The 17,575-nt window shown below is 36.7% G+C and overlaps 1 protein-coding gene across 7 annotated transcripts in view; it reads right to left on the bottom strand.

Moving 5' to 3' along the window:
• TBC1D4 (TBC1 domain family member 4) overlaps positions 1-17,575 on the bottom strand; it is a 188,504-nt gene that overhangs the window by 14,856 nt on the left and 156,073 nt on the right. For 5 of the 7 annotated variants that reach the window (XM_053898034.1, XM_053898149.1, XM_053898207.1 and 2 more), the window contains 5 exons: positions 11,458-11,624; positions 9,271-9,483; positions 6,414-6,572; positions 2,687-2,845; positions 28-272 (listed from right to left, as the gene is read on the bottom strand). In XM_053898034.1, the coding sequence (XP_053754009.1) occupies positions 28-272; positions 2,687-2,845; positions 6,414-6,572; positions 9,271-9,483; positions 11,458-11,624 (943 nt within the window). The remainder of the gene's footprint in view (positions 1-27; positions 273-2,686; positions 2,846-6,413; positions 6,573-9,270; positions 9,484-11,457; positions 11,625-17,575) is intronic. The other 2 variants (XM_053898059.1, XM_053898228.1) reach the window with 1 other exon arrangement.

The following is a 17,575-nucleotide window of genomic DNA, read 5'->3' as shown; positions in this document are numbered from 1 at the left end:
CTGGTAACAGCTTCCCATGTGCCTCACCTGCAGCGACATCATGTCAGGTCTGTACTGTTTGCGGAAGCCCTGGTCATACATGAGGAATTTCAGCATCTCAAAGGCTTGCTCTTCGCTCATGTGCAGAAGCAGGACTCCAGCCACAAAGCTGATCCCCTGACAGTAACCCACTTCTTTGTCCAGCAATGAGTAGGCTTTCAAGAGGTTAAAGAGTGAGAGCTGCCCTGCCCCAAGCTGTGCTGAAAAATAAGGGTGAGTAGGAAATGTCCTTCCTGCAGAGGAAGAGAAAAGAAATATTTTTGAGATATCCTGAGCTTTGGAGATAAAAGTGAAATTGCAATGCAGTGAGTTCCAGGAAATAAACATTCTCTTCTGAACCAGTGAGAGCTGTGTGGAATACCCATCTAACTAAAACTCTCTCTCCAGCAAGTCCTAGGTCCTACCTGCCAGACCACCACCCCATCTCTACACATACAAAAGTGAAGAAAACATTTGATGCTAAAATAGCACTTCTTTCTAGAAAACAACAATAACGAAATTCACAAACAAATCATGGACATGTCCAGGAGAGATCCCAGGAAAACAGAATACAAAATCTATTCTGGCTATAAATGAAGGCAAATTCCAAGTTCACATAAAGACTACCCTCCAAGTAAAATCAGAATTCTATCAAAGTTATCACATTATTTAAAAGGAAATCTTAGTAGCGCCTAAACAGAATTAGTCCTGTTTTTCCTGTATGTCATATGACACTGGAGGAGCTTTTTGAGGTCATTTTGTTTTATATTCAATCTATTGTTCAGGAAATACTTCTTTTTTTCAAATATCCTTTGCTCTCTGTTTCTTAAACCACCTCCATGAGCCATACAGACCTCTTTTCTTTTTTCAAAATAGCCAAAAAGCAAGTAAAGCAAAGGGCCAAGCTGATTTCAAATAAATTCCCCTCTAAAATTCACCTCTGAGGATAAAATTACCATAGAGATACCCAACAAGCAAACAAAATCAGTTCTGGATCACTGAAAAGCTGGTACTAAACACTGAAACCCACCCATCTTCATCACCCAGGCTGTAGACACTGGCATGGGACTTTTCTTATGCCCAAAAATGAAGGGGAGATCAGTTTCCTTGCAAAGTGACTACTCATGTCAGTGAGAACTTATAAGAATGCCAGATTTTTAAATGTTTTCCACCACATATGCTTAAAAGTGATCTTGTTTCCCTCCTCCCCCCAGGAACTGATAAGATTAATTTCTGCAGAGCAAGGGGAACATATGAGAAAATAACAAGAACACACTGAGGAAACACAGATGGCTACAAGTAGAGTTAAATAAACAGTTTTTTAATCATCATTTTACTTTATTACTTAAATTTTTTGCTGAAGAAAACTATAAATGTACTCTCTACCCAAGACATTAATTCTAGCTTCATTTTTTTTCTGACCAGCCTTGCCTTATAATCTAATCGCATCATCTCCTTCTCTTTATTCGGATATCTTCATTAGCCCTAAATGAACCATCCCCATTTCTAGTCTGGTCATCAATTTCTCGTCACAGAACCACAGATCTGTGGGGATCCACAGGGATTGCCTAGTTCAAGGTCCTCATTTAAATGAAAGGACTGAGTCTCAGAAGCAAAATAATTTGCCTAAAACCACAGTTTAGTGGTAGAATCAGACAAGAACTGAAGTCTTCAGCTTCTCTGTAAAATTCCCCTTTACAAAAAATATTAAATCAAAAAATACTAACTGAGTTGGGTCCTTTCCCAACAAAAGCTGTTTATCATCCAAAAGGAACAGAGATCAAAACTAGGTTTTGGCCAGTGATTTTTATATGCCCTAATATAAGGGGACCCCAAATATAAGGTAACCCCTTATTTTCCCAAATGGGCTCAAGTAACATATCTGGCCACTTTAAATATGCCACCTTTCAGAGATACAGATAAAAAAGTCAAATGCCAATGCACAATATTTAATCCAATTAATCAGACATTTTTAAATAATAAAATATATATTATAAAATGATAAATTAGAGAAAAACTAGAGACAATGTAATTTTAAAAATCATACCTTTTTTTACTTTCCATTAGTTATTTGAAATACAGACTTTAAAAAGATAGCTTTATGACGCTATCACTGGAAATTCTCCCCAGTCACAAGTAGCCATTCATATAATATTAGGACAGCTCATTTTCCTTTCATCCTATAGGGATGTATTCATGATTCCACAGCATAACCATTTATTGTGCTGCTTTTTAAAGTGATATTCAAAGGCCTGTTTAAATTTTAACCTATTCTATCCTATTTTAAAACCAGTGTTGATTGAGAAAATAAATGCCTAACCCAAACAAAAGTCACTTTTTCAAAATACAGGAATTGAAAGTCCCTGATAATATGACCTTTATAATGATTCAAATATAAGATAACACCCTTTTTCGGGGGCAAAGTCTGGGGATGAAAACTTCATTTTGTATTCAGGCATTTATGGTATTTTCAACCAGACATGAAGTCAACTTGCCCTCAAGAAAGGGGAAAGTCAGCAGCTCTGTATAATTCAATTGGTCCTCTTTAGCAACACCAAAACCAAAACAAAACACAAACTACCACAAAACCCCAAGCAAAACCCCCCAAAATACTCAGGAAAGGGACGTATCATTTGCTTTTGTACAATAATCAATATGACAAACATACCCAAATCCACAAGAATGGCATGCTGCTGAGCAGTGAGCTGCTTTAAAAGTTCCTTATAGGAAACGTCAGGAGGCTGTTGTTTATTGGGCAATCTGTGCCTGAGACGGTATTGTAAAGCTAGGAACTGCCAAATTTCTCCTCGTCGACTTTTGGGAACACCTACGAAGATAAAAGGCAAGGTCTTGATCTCTGGAATGAAGTTGCTAAACCACCGATGAACTATGTAATGCCTGAAAACAGGCAGCTGTAAGGTCCTGTGTGCCACCCTCCCTCCCATCACACAGTATGATGTGCTGAGAGAGCATATTTTGATCCTGAAGCTGCTGATATCTTGCAAAAGATATCCTGAAGTTTAATCCTGAAGCTGCTGATATCTTGCAAAAGAAAACCCTCAAGTATCAATAATAAAGGCAATCCTGGGCGCCTGGGTGGCTCAGTGGGTTAAGCGGTTAAGCGGCTCAGGTCATGATCTCACGGTTCCTGGGTTTGAGCTCTACGTCGGGATCTGTGCTGACAGCTCAAAGCCCAGAGCCTGCTTCAGATTCTGTGTCCCTCTCTCTCTGCCCCTCCCAAGCTTGAGCTCTGTCCTTGTTTGTCTCTCAAAAATAAATAAATGTTAAAAAAAATAATAATGAAGGCAATGTTAACATCAGGTGCCCAACACTGATTGGGCACCTAATACAACATTCCATCGATGGTGCATTGCCACTCAGCATTGTACCTGTGCTCAGAAAACAACCAAATGAGGCAGGTGATTACTATTATCCCCACTTTCCAGATGGTGAAGCTGAGGAAGAAAGAAGCAAAGAACTTGCCCAAGTTCACACAGCTTGTAAGTGGAAGTTTAGGATTAGAACTCTCCAAGTCTGGCTTCAGAGGCCAAATTCTAAAACCATGAAATGTATCCCTGCCTATTCCCACCTTTTATTTGGTTTAAAGCTAGTAATAAATGCCAGTACTTATAAATTCTAAGCATTTGACATTAACAAGTAACTTCGTAAAAGAGAATTAAAAAGCATTCTTATATGGTCATACGAGAATGAAATAATAAAAAAACTGGTCAATCCAACATGAAGGCATAACTGGATTGCTACAGAACATCCTTGGAGAAGACAATATCCAGCATATATAATGAAACATTAACTCCATTATGCTTGAGAACTGAAAGGTATCACAAGCAGTTCAAAGTATACTAAAACTTTGCTTTTTATGCCAAAGAATATGAAGTAATAAGTACTGGGAGGGACAGAAGTCAATTCTGTATAGTACAGGTAATCTTACTTCACAAACTATTTTCAATTCAGGTAAACTATATCGGGAATAGGTATATGAGCTCCCAGCGGATTAAGGAAGGTTTAATGGCACTAATCTTTTTGAACTTCAGCACTATCATTTGCATAAACCAAAAGTATGATGGTCCAAAAGGTATAACTCTGGCTCACTGACATGATTTATAAGACCTTCCACAATATACCTCTAAACTACCTTCTTCAGTCCCATTACCTCCCATTCTGCACCATACACTAAGTAAAAGAAGCTTACAGTTATTTTCACACCTCCAGTTTCTTATTCCTATTGTTGCTTTACGGACTTCCAAGTTCCCCTACTTTACTGCGCAGCATATTTCTATTCATCTGTTATGGGTGAGCCTGAATGCCATTCTGCTGAAGCTCTTCCTCACATCTCCAGGAGTGATCACTCCCTTTTCACATACTATCTTGACACGCACTCAAACATCACCATATTGGATTAGCTCTATACTGCCCGTGTGCCTATCTTTCCTGCTTCCATGGTAAGCTCCTTGAGAATAGTGAGCAAACTTTCATCTCTGTATAAGGCAAACCAAGAATATACATTGCTACTTACACATCTGTAGGATGAATGAATGAATGATCACATGTAAAATCTCATTTTGGGGGTAACTTTCATTAGCCCACTAAATGAATCTCTGATAACATGAGTGGGCTGTTTTATTATCCATCCAACAACAATTTTGTAAGAAGGCAATTCACTTCAGCTAAACAAGTCATCTGTTGAACATCTAACACATAGCAAAGTATAGAGACTGGCACTGAGGATACTTCCTCCCTGGGAGATGAATAAATCCATTCTTGGGAATTAGTCTCATTCATTCATTCATCCATGCATTCATTCAGTAAATAACTTATGCAAGATCCTTTTTAGGTGCTAGGTATGCAGTGGCGGGGTGAGAAAAACATTAAACAAATATATGCCTAAATACAAAATTATAATTATGATAAGCACCATTAAGGAAAAGAATCGTGAGAAAAAATAATGAAGCAAAATGAATTGATTTTGGTGGAAGAGAGGGATTTCTGAGGAAATGGTATTTGAACTGAGATCAAAAAGATAATAGGATTTTCCAAGCTGGGAGTGTGGGCATCAATCCCTTCAGGAAGGGAAACGTTTGAACGCCCTCAGAAAGGCAAGGAATGGGGTGAGAAAGGAAGAGGAGGAGGAGGGGTGAAAAGAAAAGGATGATGGGAAATAGGCAGCAGGTGGAGAGGTAAGGATGAGAGGTTAGGGAAATCTGGAACATTCCATGCAAGAAACAGCCTGGGACATATACTGGGACCCAGTGTACTTCAACCTCTCTGGAACACATGATACAGGGAGGGAGGAAGCAGAACATGAGATCAGAGATGAAGGAGGCAGAGATTATGGTGGGCCCTGGGCAGAGTGCTCAGAGGTTCAAACTGTATCCTATAAGAAATGGGAAGCTGAGCACCCCTAAAAATCTTTAAAACTCATACCAAAGAATAGTGTGATCGACAACCACACACATTCTATTACCCACTATTCTGTCTCCCAAATAATGCAATCAATGAAAATTTTTAGGACTTCCATATCTTCAAGGAAAAAAAACCAATAAATGTAGCATCTTACAAAATTAATCTCAACTTCATTTAAACTTAACTATGCAAGAGTTTCACACATTAATCATAAGCTTTTAAAACAAGATTCATTAACAGATATCTTTGGATATTCTTGGATTTTTATTTTGCACTCAGCTTATATAGGTCATGAGATCCTCATTTTAATAGCTGGGTCACAGAAATGCACCTCAAATATTCACATGCTAAGCAGTTTTAATTTTAAATTTAAGATGTTTAACTATCAGCCATTTTATATGACAGAGTAGCAATGCAGTATAATGGCCAAATAAAAGCAATTTTTCCAAAATAAAGGAATATATACATGGAAGGAAAACTGATTGATGAATAAAAACATAAATCTGTTTACATGCACACATACGTGTAGGTGAATATACATATACATATAAATATAAACATTTCTGACTAAATGATGGAAATGAGTCTAGTTTGTAAGTCTAAATTATTTTTATGGATATGATCCAAGGTCTCTACCCATGCATTCACTCCTTTCTTGATAAACAACAAAGACAGCTGAGAACAGCTGGTTGAAGAAGACAGGAAAACCTAGAAGAAAAGGTGTCTGCTAACTCCTCAGGGACCATCTCTCCATTAGCACTGTTTTCTTCCCAACAAAGTCACTGACTGCAGTCAAAAGCAAATTACTTCCCTTTTTTTATAGGTAAAGCACAAGGACAAAATTATGCCCGAGCTACACAATCAAAAAATCTCTAAAGATTTTCTCTAAAAAAGATGATTAATGATGATCCACCTGAAACTAATGTAACATTGTGTGTCAATATTACTCAAATGAAAAAGGCAATCCAGAATACCTTCTTTAAGACAAATATGAATGTCTTCCATATCGCTTCTGATTTTAGCTCTGCAGTTCAACAACTTCTTATCCCAGGTTAGTAAGACCTCCTTCTGACATACACCAACTTCTTCATAGTCCAGTTTAACTTTTCTGGACTGGAGTTCATCTCTGCTTGCTAAGAAAAACAAAAGAATTTGTGTAAAACTGATGTGTTCCTAGAACACAGAATTTTAAACATTTTGTTGTATTTGTAAAATCATACCAAATGATTTTTAGGAATCAACCACTAACATGTAGTCACAAAGTAAACTTAAAAAAAGTGAGGATACATGAAAGGTTCCCAAACAGAGTCATATCACGTAAAAAAGTATCAGGAATAACTTTCTAAGGAGGTTTTACTCTGTATCTTACAGATGGGAGCTCTACTAAGCATAAAAAACTAAGCGTGTTCCCTACGCTGTAAGTTTCAATTTTTTTGACAAATGTGATAGCCTCAGATGTGACAACTTGCATCATTTTCAACACCAATGATATTTTATATATGACCTATATGAGAAAACAATACCTCGTGCTAACCTTGATTAGAGAAATACTGACCATGGTAACCCAATACATTTTTATAATTATTCCCAGAGTTACCAATACTTCTTTTAAAAATGTTAAGTCATGTGCCTCTGTGGTCATTTTTTTCTTAAAGAAAAAAATTCATTTTATTGAAATTAACACTACTTCTGTTTTTAAAAATAGTACAGAATTCTCTCTTGTTTGATGGTCTAAAATATAAGCCCAAAGCTCATTAAAGAAAGGCCTATAAAAGCAACTACTAACTTGATGTGTTCTTTATCTTGAATACTTGATTCCAAAAGAGTAAAGGAAGAAAAAACATTTAGCTATTTTTTTTTCTTTCATTAGGATCACATTGAACAGGAGTCTCACAGATTAACGTGTATTCATTTAAGCTCACAGTGCTCAACCCCTTACCTTCTGCAACACAAATCTTTGTCATGCATCCAAAGTCCTCGACAGCACAAAAACAACAGCAGAATGAGTATTACCCTTTACTTAGTGTGTTTGAAACCATTCCAAAGAATTTAAATATCTTATAATATGGTTATTCAAATAAAGAGTAAAAGTTTCTACTGAAAGTCCAGATATAACCAAACTTTCACTATGAAAATACTCCTAGATACCACTAGATGGCCTACCTCTTGGATACCACTAAACTCACAGAGAGGAGCTTTGCTTCTCAATACTTGCTTTATATTTCTCTATGGTAATCAAATTTTTTTGAAGAAGTGGGTTCATTAAAGCTAATAATTAATATAACCCTATATGTTACTTTACTAATTATTTTTTTTATAATGAACAAAAGCATATTTCCTTTTTTTCCCCCTGCAACGTTCTCTAGATCTTTATTCATTTAAGAGAATAATCAAGAGCTATGTGCCAGCTTCAGGCCCTGAGGATAAAATGCTGATTAAGAACAGTCAACATCTGCCCTCACCTGGTTAACTAGGCAAAAAATAAAGAACCATCAATAAATAATTATCCATTGACTAGAATTTTAATAAGCTCAACTATTTTTTATCTCTGTTACTTAAATACAGAAAAAAAAGAACTCATAAAGGTTTCTGACCATATCTGCTAAATGTCACCTCCTCTCTTATCCTAAATATGAATTGAATTTCCCTCAAAATCTATAAAATCCCGGGTGGGCATACCATTTATCACATCAAACTTTTAAAAACTGTACCAATAACGATCAATTGGGTTTTAATTTTAAAGAAAAAAAAAAAGATTTACTTCCTAGGATATTTAAAACTTTGCGTACTTCCAGTCTGCCAAGAAAACAGCAATGAAGAAAATTACTCCCTTGCAAACTAAATATTGTTCAATTTAAAAACAGAATTGAGTATTAGGTGTAGTAAGAGGAATCTTAAGATAGGTGATGAGCATAGAAATGTGAATACCTGTTCTTAAAAAAGCATTTTGGAAGACAACACAATAAAAGCAAGCCAGAGAAAAACCTAAATTGTACATTTTCCTATAATCTTGTAAATCAAAGGACCCACTTAAGCTAAATCATTCATTTTACACATGTGAAAAACAAGGCCCTTTTAGGTTAAGTGAACTGCCAAACATAGTAACATTAGTACATTTTTTGAGTTTTGGTCCCGTCTGCACATCTCCTTATGTGTGGCTCATAAGGAGGTAAATAACATCATTCTTTCGAAGTCTGGAAAACACATTCTAAAACACTTATTCATAAAGTAAGCAATAAAGCACCAGTAATACCACAGAAGCTATTGTAAATTATCCAATTATAAATTTAATGATTTGAATATGATTTTTTAAGTAGAAAGTATATAAAGCAATAACAAAAATTAGGAACTTTGATTTGATAACAGGTAATTAGATAGTTGAACTGGGTACAATACAAATAGAATTTATTTGAAATAGGCACATTTCCCTTATTATAAATGCAATTAGCCTAAAAGGTGAAAATCAATTTCAAAAAGAATTTTTGAAATATTTTTCATGTTTAAGGGTTTTTTTTTTAAGTAATGCACAATAATATTAGACTTTCAGTCACATCAAATACATGGATGCCACACTATGTACATTTTCTGTTACCCAAAAACACTCTAAAGGTGTCTGATGTTTTAGCTATTAAACAAAAATGCAAATATTTTAAGCTGCACATTCCCATGTCATTGCAACCTCACAAAATAAAATGAAACAATTATAATCAGTAAAATCCTAGTCAAAGTGCATTTATACTCCTTGGCTGAGGGTGGGGAAGACGGGGGTGGTTTTAACCTAAAGCTTTCAATTATAGTATCATATCATTTAGCCCTGATTGAATGGCTAACCTTCAAGTTTCTGGTTTTCTTTCTCCATTCGAAGCAACAAGATTTGTTGATGTATTGCTTTTCTCCACAAACTCCTCAGTTCTTCTGACTTCTTTCTTTCTTCAGCCTTCTCTGGATCATCATCTTCACCAGACATGAATATAACCAGTGGTTCCTCCTCCATGGTTGGAGCAAGAGGGGACAGTGGCAGCAGCTCGTTCCTGTCCAGTCCATCTGCAGAGAAGAAAACAGTGAGAGGCATTCCTAAGCAGTAACCCAGACTACGCGGAAGCTTTCTCTAGAATTGATGTTCTCTCATCCTATCTTCCACCTTTAAAGCTTTTCACAAGGCCACTTTCCCAGTAACTGCATTTCTGGAACTAACAGCTTAAGTAAATTCACTAAACTAAATTCCCCTGACAGATTTCCCTCTCGAGTTGAAACGAAAGCACATGTAATTTCTGTACTTCTTCTTTCTGCACACAATGACCTATAAGATAGGTGCTCTAAGATGAACTGGCAATCCCCAGAGCCCAACACTTCTGCAATTTATCTTTGTACATTCTCTGATTGTGCAAAACAAAAAGGTTACGTGAGTAGGTAATAGTGATCTCCTAAGGTCTCCATCTACCATCAGACACAGTCAAGAGAAGAGCAGCTGAACAACGTGGGGCCTGTCTTGGCTCAGCACCTCTGCTCGCTCCTGCAACATTCTCTTACCCAATTCCTGGAGCTCACTCTCTCCCTCTGTTCCAGGCCATTCTTTGCACCTTTGCCAATTAGTTTCCTATTAACAAACATGACTATGTCTCTTAAAATATTTCAACGGTTGCTTATGCCCCAAAGCACAAAGTCCAAACTATTGCAAACAGCATATGGACAGCTTCAGACTCCTGCCTCACGTAAACTTCCCAACCTGTGTTTCCATCTCCCATCCTCTGCTCCCGTCATGCTGAATTTCTCACGATTCCCTAACCTGCAAAGTTCTCTCCGATGATATCAGAGTTTTGCTAGTTTCACTTCCTGAAACATGCTTCTCCCAGCAATGAGTTTAAATGTAAATATCCAGCATTCCTGTGAAGCTTTCTCTGGCCACCCTAGGCAGAGTTAATTTTTTCTCTAGTAATGTCAGTTTCTTGTTTCTTTTTCTTTACTAACTGACCTCTGCCCTTACCCTTATTATTTATTTCCTTAATAAATAATTTTTAAAAATTTTACTCAGGAGCTCCTTTTCTAACTTCTTGAATTAAATACTTAGGTACATTTGAGTTTTGTCTTTCCTGATTTTAAAAATGCCCTTTAAATACAACTCAATGTTGATGTGCAGGGCTCTGAACATATTTTCTTCCTTCTAGTTTCTAGTAGTTTTCAGTTTCCAAACACATGAAACATTTTAGTTGTCTTCTAATTCTTGATTCCTTTTTTTTTTTTTTTGCACTGTAATCAGAGATTATGTGATTGTTTCATATTAAAATAATGCCTTTGTGGCCAAGTACACAATTTTTTGGAATGTTCCATGTGCACTAAAAATGAATGAACTTTGCCTATGGGGGAGCAAGTTTCTATATAAATATTAGATCAAGCTTGTTAAATTATATTTCTCAAATATTAACTATATATACCCTCCTTGTATTTAATTTTTAGAGAAAAATATGTTAAAATCTCCCATGAGAGCTACTGATGTATTTCTTCCCAACATTCTGTGAACTTCTATTTTCTAACTTTCAAGGCTATGTAATTATGCATGTTGGCATAATTGATCATCATTTTTGTATCTCTGTTTATTGTTATAATTTACTTTGCCCCTTTGGATGTCTTTGCTTTAATTTCTAACAGGTCTCATATCTTTTGGTTGATATTTGGCTACTGTCTCTGTATCCATTTCTTAATCATTCAACATTTTGATGTCACTTTGTTTTATGAGTGACCCTTGTAAAGGAGTAGGTTACTTTTCTAATAATAAAAAAAAAATCTATGCTTTTCTAGCAGTATCTTAGTGCCCAGTTTGGGGAGTTCACTCATTCACTCATCAAGCATTTACTGAATGTCTACTACGTTCTAACGATAGCTGAGAAGTTCACCACCATGTCATATATGGAAACAGAAGTTATTTCTCCACTGAAATCACTCAAATCTCTTTGTACCCAAAGCACTGCATTCCATTCCCTAGTTTATGATACCGGTAAGGAGTAATTCTTTAGTGTGTACCACACAGACCCTGCTGCATTGCTGAGGGAGATTTGTTCATGGGAGAAGCAACCCTGAGGAAAATGCGCTGCCTCCAGGAGATTCGACGAGGGGTGACGGGAGTGCCTCCAGCGTTTAGGGATTCATTGCTGCAAGTAGACGAGGTCCTTTTTCTCCCCTCTCCATCACTGTGGAAAGCAAATAAATATGTAACTTGTAAGGAGAAATACACAGCACGGTTCTTCACAACCACACGGTAGCACAAGCCATTCACAAGTCCTGCCATGGGCAAGCACAAGCCTCAGGCAACAAAGAGCGATGCATCACTAGGCACACTGGTCATCCAGGCCACAGCAGCCTGGGGAAAATGCAATCCAAGCCACAGCCCAGGCATGAGGAGCTCACCTGTTTCTACTCATTCCATAGTAGCCAACCATTTCAAGTCCTAACCCGAGGAAAAGATGAACGTATACAGAGGCACAGAGGCTGCTTAAGTAAGGAACTCTGCTTTACTAAAAAATTAAAAAGTGCATTCTAAACAATGTAAATGTTCTGTAAGAGGCTCAAAAAGAGCTTTCCTTATACTCTTACAGAATAGACTGATAAAGATAGCTTCTTATTGCCTGTGACTGTTGAGATCTGTCTACAAGTTGCTAGCCACCAATATGTGGATCATGGCAGAAAGTAACCCGAATAAAGGAGGAATGCTTAACCTTGGGATTATTATTAGGTAATATATTAAGAAAAGAACTGTGATCAATAAGACTGGCTAGGTTAAGATAAAAAAAATTCAACATCTCTCTATAGGAGGATTTCACAGAGACTGTAATATACTGGTATGCACTATGACTTTCCGAAGAGTGAAGTAATGTATAGATATGCCCTAATCTATTTCAATCATTTGACCCCATAATCACCTTCCCCAATTTTGGAGGCAGGGAGGGGGCTTTGAGCATGTGACAGCTTTATACATTAGTGCTTTGTGAAACAAACATGTGGAAATGTGGGTCTGCTCTAAAACTTTCATTTCCTAGGAAAGAACATTCTAAGTCATGCTAGGCCTATCTGCAATAAAAGGTCATCCTGACTCAAACTCACTTCTGAGACGAATCACTTTAGCAGCTGGAATGCCATGCAAGAATTGCTACTGTTAGTGGTGGTAACAGTACATTTCAAAGTCTCTGGGCTTTCCTGAAAAAATGCTGAAGGTAACAGTATTTATGGCTAGTGATACCAACAAGTGAAGATCCAGGACTTTTAATGGAGTCCAAAAGAGTCAATGCTTAAGTCAGAAAGGAAATGTAGCTGGAAAATCCACCACCTGCCTCAGTGGTACTGAGGCCACCAAGAAGGGAGCAATTCAGCACCTGCTTATCATATTTTTATTTATGTACCCATGGTCATCAGGCAATTCCGTTATCTCTAATCTTGACCTATCTTCCTGGAATGATTACTTCTAGATTAGCTAAACTAAGGTTAAGAAAAAGACATGCCTTCAGCTGTTGCACAGTTGGCAGTGTGATAGATTAGGATACTTCAGAAAGCAACAACACATATATCTCAATACAGTCAAACCCCCTTCGTTAGATAAAATTACAACCCTAATATGTGTCCATGGTGTCCATGGTTCAAAGCTCCCTGTAAGACTGAATAAATATGTCCACCTTTACTTCCGCTTTGGAAAGTATTAACTCAAGTATTTCCCTTTTAGAAACTATGATTCAAATGTTCTGCAAACAATAGTTATATCCTGATAGACACTCTTGAAGTACTCTGTATCTTCACTTTGGTAACACTATCTCACGAGCAGTTATTTGCTAAATGCCCAGTTAATGGACGTATTTCTAGCTTCTGGTATAATAACTGGCAAATAATAGCAAACATTAACTCAGAAGGTTAAATGAAATGGACAAAAAAATCATATGGGCTAGGCTAACATGTCAGGAATAACTAAAAGAACACCTTTTTAAAACCTATGTTGGTAGCATGACTTTTACATCCTTTTTGGCAAAAAGCTCTAACAGCTCTGTTTCCTGAAAGTACAGACCGAGCTGTTGATGGCACTGGTAGGTACTAACAACAGCAGCAGTGTTAGTAAACAGCGTAAGGCATTGTTTTTCCGGGTAAGTGCTGTTCCTGTCCTGCATAAAGGCGTCAAAATTTATAATTTAAGCCTAGAAAACTAAGTGAAAGACTTCGTAAAGTATCTATTTCAATGCCTCATGGGTAAGTGTTCAATAATTCCTCTTGACTATTTAGCAGCTCTGACAAACAAAACTACAATAAACTAACCCGAAGGAGTCTGGAACTTTTATATTTTGATGGTGGAATTAAACTATCTTTTAAAAATCAGACTTGGGGCACACAGGTGGCTCAGTCAGTTAGGCATCCAACTTTAACTCAGGTCATGAACTCACAGTCCGTGGGTTCAAGCCCTGCGGTGGGCTGACAGTACAGAGCCTGCTTTGGATTCTGTGTCTCACTCTCTCTCTGCCCCTCCCCTGCTCATGCTCTGTCTCTGTCCCTCTCTCTCAAAAATAAATAAACATTAAAAAAAATTTTTTAAATCAAGTTCCAATTCGCCGTCAATGACATGTTGAATGTCTAGATAGTTCTAAAAATAAAACTTAAAGTACTCCTAACAATTTCATTATTGTGTCTAAAATATGTGCTTTTGGGGGATTATAAAACAGGTCCATAAAGTACCTTCACATTAGCCTGCTACATATTTGAAAGTTTCATAACATCTAAAATTTTATATCCTATAATCTAAATAAATTGCCAAGTGACACATTTTCTTCCTATGTCTGGAATTGAATGGTCAGAATTGATAAGCCAAAAATTAGCAGTCAGAATATAAGATAATAATATACTGAAAAGCACTTACATAACAGACCACTGACCCCTTTATCTTGGTACTAAAAAAGGACATCCTAAAAAAGCTGGTTGGTGGCTGAGATAAGGAAAAGGCTGCCCTGCTTCATTTCATTCCAGAAGCCATGTACCCAGAAGTCTGAGTCCAGATAAGGGCTCCAGCAGTCAGTGCATATATGCAACTTCCCACAGCTTGCCCTTTGATTTACCTACTATTGGTCAGCAATCTGACATTCCTACGGTGGTAACTGCATTGTCCTAATATTTAGCATTTTACAAGTAGGAACTCATTTTATCCTCACAGCAACCTTATGGGGTAGGTGTTATTTCTATTTCCACTTTTAGTGAGAAAACTTTCTCTGGGTTGAAAAAGTCTAAGCAACTTGCCCACAGTTCCACAGATAATAAATGGAGAAGCCAGAATTCAAATCCAGGTGGTCCAGGATCCCAACAAAGGCACTACACTTCATCATGCCAATGTAAATCCTCTCCTCCTTAGTTCAGACAAAGCACTACTGGACCATAAAACTAAACCTGTCAGTATCCCCAGTGCCATGTGTATTTCTGGTGGAAAAAAAAAAAAAAATCAGTCTCTAACTGGCTTTAAGCCTTATGATCAGTATTCCTCTTTCCATTTTTTAATGGCACAAAGTCATTTATTTCAGCAGAGAAATAACTTCAAAGTACTAAGTGTTCACTTATGTACATGTCTCACTTCTTCTTTGCTTTTGAAAGAACTCCATTCCAAAATGCAACTATTTCTTTAAATGGAAGGATCAAAAACAAAACACATTAATATGGTGGACTATACATATATTGTATTATCTTTACATTTTTTTAAATGATAAAACAAATCAGAACCATTTCCTTATTTTTCCATGGTCTTTTCCCTCCTTCTTTTGCATTTTGGAATGTCAACATGTATATTATAAAATTGCTTCCAAAGTGACATATTCAGGAAAAGTAGTTTGTGCCAGAATTACCTCTATTGAAAATTTATGAAATTAAAAAACGAATAACTAGGAAAGAACTACAATGTGGTGAATTCCCAATTATTTTTATATTGGTGTATTCTATATATATTTCCTATTACCAGTCACCAGTTAATTAAGAACCACAATCCAAAAGGCACAAATGAGAGCTTTATAAGAAGAGAAAATATTCTATCATATTCTGTAGGCTGGGAGGCACTTCCAAGTCCTTCTGGACACAGCATCAAATCCAAAGCTATGGATATGATATGAATGCTCCCACAAAGCTCCAAGATAACTTTTTAATACATCTTTGGCCAAGCAGTTAGAACCTTTACCACCCTGACTTTTTAAATTAACATTATACTTCTTGTGTTAACACAGAATTTTTAATGGATACTTGTCTGCTTTAGTAACAATTAATTTGCTGGATATTGTAAAAAATGGAGGTGTTTTAGTGATCACTCATAGGGACTCAATGTTAAGGTTGCAGTCATGTTTTATTCCACCTCCCCCCACCCCCACCACCAGGCAGCATAGATACATTGTTCACAAAGCTAATATGTGGAATTTAAGAAACAACAAAAGTGAATACAGGGTAAGGGGCGGGGGGGGGGGGGGGGGGGGGCGGGGAGGAGAGAGGGAAACAAACCACAGGAGACTCTTCGCTATAGAGAACAAATTGAGGGTTGATGGAGGGAGGTAGTTGGGTGATGAGTATTAAGGAGGGCACTTGTGATGAGCACTGGGTGTTGTATATAAATGCTGAATCACTGAATTATACTCCTGAAACCAATATTGCAGTGTATGTTAACAAAATAAAACTAAAAAACAAAAACAAAAAAAACCCCAAAAGGTGTTTTTCTGCTTAGCAGCAAACTGCTCCTCATCCTCCAGCCCCTGGGCACCCATCTAAAACGAGTAGCATCATAAAGGCCAAATAAATGACTAATACTGATTAAAGCTATATCTAAATCACAATGTTTTACAATTCAAGATAGAAACAAGACTTGATTAATGTGATATAGCACCGATTTCACAGAAATCTGAAAAAGTGTTCTCTTTGTAAATGCCTCAGGAAAGACTCGTGGAACAACATAGTGATGAAACTTGAGCTTTTCCCACAGGATCCAAAGTATAATTTACACATAACTGCATCAGGTACACTAATAGTTTATGTAAGTACTGACTTTCAACTAGGTACAATCCTATCATTCTTTGGAAAATCTTTACTAATTAAATAAAACTGATATTGAACTATTCTAGTGGAAAGCAATATATAGCATGTGAGCTATGAGTCAGAGATAGATTAATCAGTGGAACAATGTGTAAAACAAAAAGAAAGAATGAGAAAAACAAGGAGTTTTATTTCCTAAGCTCTACTTTGAATATACACTTTTAAAAGATTAAGTTCTTTACACTGGAATTTAAAGTATCTCTGGGTGGCTAGCTCATTTGCTTACTCACATCCCTAAAACCTAAGATTAAGGAAATAATACTAAACAAGATATAAAACATCCCTAGGGCTCAATCTAACCATATGTAAAATAAGGAAAGTCCAGGCCAAATAAACAGACCTGTTTTTATGACTGTAGAACCTAGAAGGACACACAGTAAAACTAACACTTCCATTAGGCTTTTAAAAGTAGGTAAGAGTCTTACACCCAACCATTAAAAAGTGTCAATCAATTACAAGTCTCAAACAAAAAGTCATTTTTATCTTATCAATGTGTCCAAAATGATTTCCTTTTTTCTCCTTTCTTTTCTCCTTTTTTTTCATTCTAGTCCAATCTTTAACACTGTGTCTTTACTGTAGCTAGAAAGAAATCCAAATGTTAGTGGCTCCAAACAGAAAGATGGGCATGTCTGTTTTTCACGGGATTCCTGATACAAACTAAGTATAGAACCTAAAACAAAGCCAAGAATAATTATTTCCAGTTAAGTTGTACAGCAATAATTTTGGATGTTTACCACAAAAAGCAAGCGAGTTGAGAGGAAGAGATATCACTACAGATGTGGTCAGACTTCCATAATAAGGAAGTAGGTGTTTTCCTGTGTCCAGACCAGTGGGAGGTTTGACAGGCCTCAGCAGTGTCTCAAAGTAACCAACTTATCAAGAATTAAGGTGAATAGGAACAGATTAACAATCCTCTTTGGGTGAAAACTAGATTAAATTTTATGACCTTGTTTCTTTTAGGATGCTCATTTCTGCATCTTCTTGAAATAAACTCCTTATATGTACATACATACCTCCAAATGAGCAAATTCATGTCTATTAATTCAAAATTAAAATC

This window comes from Panthera pardus, unplaced genomic scaffold (assembly GCF_024362965.1).
Source record: "Panthera pardus isolate Hobbes unplaced genomic scaffold, ASM2436296v1 HiC_scaffold_1, whole genome shotgun sequence".
In the NCBI taxonomy this organism is placed as follows: domain Eukaryota; kingdom Metazoa; phylum Chordata; class Mammalia; order Carnivora; family Felidae; genus Panthera; species Panthera pardus.
The sequence above is the reverse complement of the archived record's forward strand: the minus strand, read 5'-3'. Positions and strand labels throughout refer to the sequence as shown.